Source organism: Aplysia californica, unplaced genomic scaffold, assembly GCF_000002075.1.
Source record: "Aplysia californica isolate F4 #8 unplaced genomic scaffold, AplCal3.0 scaffold00289, whole genome shotgun sequence".
Lineage (NCBI taxonomy): Eukaryota > Metazoa > Mollusca > Gastropoda > Aplysiida > Aplysiidae > Aplysia > Aplysia californica.
Window position 1 is genome coordinate 453,957 of NW_004797559.1, and position 4,850 is coordinate 458,806.

The 4,850-nt window shown below is 40.7% G+C and overlaps 1 protein-coding gene across 1 annotated transcript in view; it reads right to left on the reverse strand.

Annotated features, from left to right (window-relative positions):
• LOC101857955 overlaps window positions 1-4,850 on the reverse strand; it is a 57,132-nt gene that overhangs the window by 31,274 nt on the left and 21,008 nt on the right. The window contains exon 3 of the mRNA XM_005101576.3: window positions 2,866-2,933. Coding sequence (XP_005101633.2) covers window positions 2,866-2,933 — 68 coding nt within the window. The remainder of the gene's footprint in view (window positions 1-2,865; window positions 2,934-4,850) is intronic.

The window sequence follows — 4,850 nt, forward strand, 5'->3', positions numbered from 1 at the left end:
GAGAGAGAGAGAGAGAGAGAGTGAGAGAGAGAGAGAGAGAGAGAGAGAGAGAGAGAGAGAAAGATAACGAAAAGAAGAGAAAAAGGGGAACAGAAAGAGGGAGATAGCGATGATATTACAGTAAAATAATATAAGTTTGATGCAAATAAAGTTCTCAAAGGGGCTCCTTTAGCGCAGCTGGTATCATGCTGGAATATAGAACGGACGACCCTGGTTCAATTCCCAAATTAGGCATTCTTAAACTCTGGGAATTTTGTGGAATTTTTAAGGCTCTAACCCCATTTGGCTCGGTTCTATGGGAGACAGATGTTAAATGCGGTGGACCACCTCTCAACAAATAACTTAAAAGTGTTGATAAGGTGTTAAACTAAACATAGTACTTTTAGTTCTCCAAAAATATGTTTTCTTTTGCGCGCGCACACACGCACGCACGCACACACACACATATATAGAGAGAGAGAGAGAGAGAGAGAGAGAGAGAGAGAGAGAGAGAGAGAGAGAGAGAGAAAAGAAAGAGATAGGGAACAAATGAAAGAATAACTTCATAAATCACATGCCATTCCCACTAATATAAAAACTTTTATGTTTATAGCTAAGCCTTCCGGTTCATTCAGTGTAAGAATCAAAGGAAGCGACCAGCTTAAAAAGTAATATTGTCTTTTTATACGATTTTCATAACTAGCTATATTTTCCACTGTTAATAATAATAAATCTTCTTATAACAATCACTTTTTAGTTTATTTGACAACTTTATTCTCAAATCAGTTTTGCGCAAACTACTACATCTAGTTAGTAGTAGAGAAAACAGAGTTTATTAGCCACTGCTCAGTCTTTCACTTTCAGTACGGTACCTGATAAATGTATAATATTATTTTCAGGATATTTTTACTTTTTACATTAGCAAATTGTGCCATTTTCTTTGTGGCCAAAGAATAGCAGAAGAATTTTTAGACGACGAGTCTCTGACTCAATTTTTTTTTAAATTGTGCTCATCAATGAAAATTGCTAGTTAATAAAAACTCAGAACAATACCATTGTCATGACTAGTGAAGAGAAAGCTGTGAAAAAAATAAAAGAATGAGGAAGACTATAATTTGTCAAAAAAATTGCAAGTGGAAGATCATAAGATGATTTTGTTATTTTCTGGTCATCTTTCCGCAGTTTATTAAATCATGTTTCAGTGGGCCTACTGTACAACAACAACAAAATAGGTCTCTGAAGAACGTTTTTCTTGACTTTATAAGCCCTTTTTTGCACTTGGAAGCATAAAATATAGCTTCACACAAACGTATGTTACTATACTCTGAAAAAGAAGGATGCTGTCTTATTGTCATTAACAGGTTGTTGTTTTTAACGGAATCCGTTTTACGATTAGAAAAGCGCTAAAAACAATTTTAAAATCTTAAGAATGACTGTAAAATTTGGAAATGACTACTTAGTTGGCTAAACTCTTTAATGATTATGAGCAGTGAAGAAAAACAAAGAGAATGATGTGTGATTTTTAAATATGATCATTAGCAGCAAAGTCATTGCCCATTTGTCATTTTCGGGTTACCCTTGCGAGTGATTTTTTATCACCCTGAACCTCTGTAAGTACCCAAAAAATATAACCGTGATTTTGTAAGGAGGTGGTTTATTGTTGTGCGCATTCTGTGTAAAATTCCCCAAAAAATTGTGTATACCATTTTTTTAAATATGTATTTTTTGTTCAGTAATATGTAGTTAGTTGTTTAGTAAAGTTGCATTTTGGTGTCACAAAAACTCACTGTTAAAAATGGCCAGAAATTGGCCGGATTTTAGGTATGAAAAAATCGCCATAACTTTTTAACTAATACAGATATAAACACATTGTAACCCTATCCGTACATCGTGTTTTACTATCGTATCCATGTGACGAGGGGAACCCTATGCCGCCACTTTCCAAAGAGGAAATTTACTCGTTATTCCGATACGTACTTTTTGCATAGCAGTCTGTCCAAAATGATTTTTTTTAAATACTGAAAGTTTCAAAGAGATCTTTGTACAAGAAGTATTCTGAAATGTGAAGAATACAATCCCGGGGGTACAAAATGACCCCAGGGCCTGCAGATAGGGTTAAACTGTGTTATGATCACGAAGGCAGAGGCTTACAAATAAAAGTATTTCAAAGCATATCAGACAACTTTGAAACTGTCACGAAACTGCCTACTCTAACAATGTTCTAATGTCTGTTTTCGTCTCCACTTTCTGTCCCCACCCCCGCACCTCTTTCGTCCGCTCGTCTGAGCTCCTGACTCTGTCTGCAGCCTTTCTACTGCTACCCCTTAGCTCATTCTTACTGCTTTCTTTCAGCCACACTCATGATCTTAGGGTAGGTAAGATCGGATACCCAGCCTTCTCGGATAAGGGCAAAAAATCTCGGAGGTCCCCTGTGCAAGTTGCGTGTGCTAAAGATCCCTTGGGAGTCGAAAATATTTTATTTAATGTATCCCGCACGCCCATATGACCTTATGCAGGTGTGAGCGCCGTAAAACACTACCCCCCCCCTCCCCCCCCCCCCAAAAAAAAACCAACAACACATGGCACAAAGAGAGACTCAAAATTTTAAATTGCAAACTACACACTTTTTTAAACCATGAGCATTAACAGTAAAAAATAAAATATTTTCATATCATTTCTAAAAATACTGGACTACATGATCCATTCAGTTTATTTCTGGAACATCAAAAGATTGGGAAAATCAGTTTTTCCCTCTGCGGCAAAATTTGCTTTGAGTGGAATTCACAAGTTCATCAGGGGGCCGATATAAAGCTACTGCTCCTATTCATTTTTATTCAAATACTTGATTTTATAGTGGGAGGAATTTATAGACGTTTATGTCTTCACCTGTTTCCTGGCATCCAGATTGTTGGTCCTCAATAGAAGTTGTATCTGTAAAATCTGTACTTTCCTTCCTGAAACGGTGAAAACAAGTTCATGTTCACAATGAAACTATGATACATAACAACATTTAACTACACATAAATCAGGTTAAGTATGTACACCATGGCATTATAATTTCCAAGTTGGCTTAGGTCCAATTGTAGTAAAAATGGTGTTTAGATGTGACCAAAACAATTTTAAAATTGGAAAGATTTGCCCCGTTAAATTGACTTACATTGTTGTACCAAGATTATTTCTTATGTGTCCTTGAGTCTCCAGATCTACGTTTTTACATCCTGTATTAATGTCCCGCCTGGACCTAGAATAGAAATTGATTAGATCTACAAGGACACTTTGAAAGGATAGTCTCTGTCTCTCTCTCTCTCTCTCTCTCTCTGTCTCTCTCTTTCCTCCCTCTCTCTCTCTGTCTCTCTCTTTCCTCTCTCTCTCTGTCTCTCTCTCTCTCTCTCTCTCTCTCTCTCTCTCTCTCTCCGAGTTGTTGGCGCCAACAAACCAACCCCCCCCCCCCCCCCCCGTTTCCTAGAGGGGATAAAACAACAGGATGGGAGCAGGTGTGGCCCCACAAGGAGCAGGAGGCAGAACCCACCGATGCGTGGTAGACGCTATGCTCCTCACTAACACGCCCCTACTCTCCCTTGAATGTGTGTCTAATCTGCCTAACGCCTCTACTACTTTTATCAACACACCCTCTGTGGTTGAGAAGGTACCAGCCAGTTTGAGAGTGTCTGGGTGCAGGGGATGGACCGAGCAGAATGCCTGACTTGCTTTCTGGCCGTGAAACCTCTTAGTAAAGGCACAACGACCCAGGACGTGACGATCCAATGGCTTTCCCACTTGGTCAATACCTCAAGAAAGAGTCGAAAACCTTAGCCAGTAGCCATTGGTGGCGGGGAATGGGCAACGTGAACCCTACCGGAATTACACTGTCACAGGGCAGTTAGGTCTTTCCAGTCTCATGAAAACTCCTAGTACACTCCTATCCTCAACACGAATGGCCTCTTCCCAGGGTGGGCAGACAGTCCACAGACACCCCAGTCCACAATGCCATGACACAAAGAAATAAATTACATGCGAGCACGGACGTCGCCTCGTTAAACAAGGTCCGCGCCAGGCAGTGCAATCACCAGGCTGCACTGAGCGACAAGTCAGCTACTGGTGATACACACAGAAACAGTGCTAAACCAGCACCGAAAAGCTCTCGGCGTGAGAAGGGAGCAAACTACATCCCCAACCAGAAGAAGAGTTCTTTCAACCTCTTGCAACTCAACATCTGTGGTTTGAGGAACAAGAAAACAGAACCTCTTCAAAGTACTGAAGGACAGGCAGATTCATGTTGCCCTCCTTCAAGAAACTCTACACAAAGGTACGGACCTGAACCTCACAGGAAACACCAGTTACGCCTGCACATGCACAGGATGCCGCGGTGTAGTCACTTACCTGCGAAACGATGTTCAGGGAGATGTCGTACACTTATCATCTGCCCAACCGACAGATATCCAGAAGGCCACCATATGGCACATTGGTAGGAAGTACACACTTTACAATGTTTACAGCCCCCCACAGACAACATGCAACTTGTCTGATCTGCAAGCAGCCAGCTACGAAAAAACCATTTGTGCGAGTGACTTCAACGGCCACTCTCCAGAATGGGGCTACATCAACTATAACGGCACAGGCCGAAAGATTGAGGAGCTGTGCGAAACCAGCAACTTATCTGGATTACAAGATGTCAACTCAACTCCTACCTTACTTCACAGAGCCCACTTGACTCTCAGCCGGTTGATAGATTGATTGGGTAGATGTTTTACGGCACTATCGACACAATTTTGGTCATTTAAGTGCCATCAGGTTTCACCGCTACAAAATCAGAGGTGTTTTTAATAAAGATTCTTTCGGAGTTTGCAACCGCAAACGATCACACTATTTCT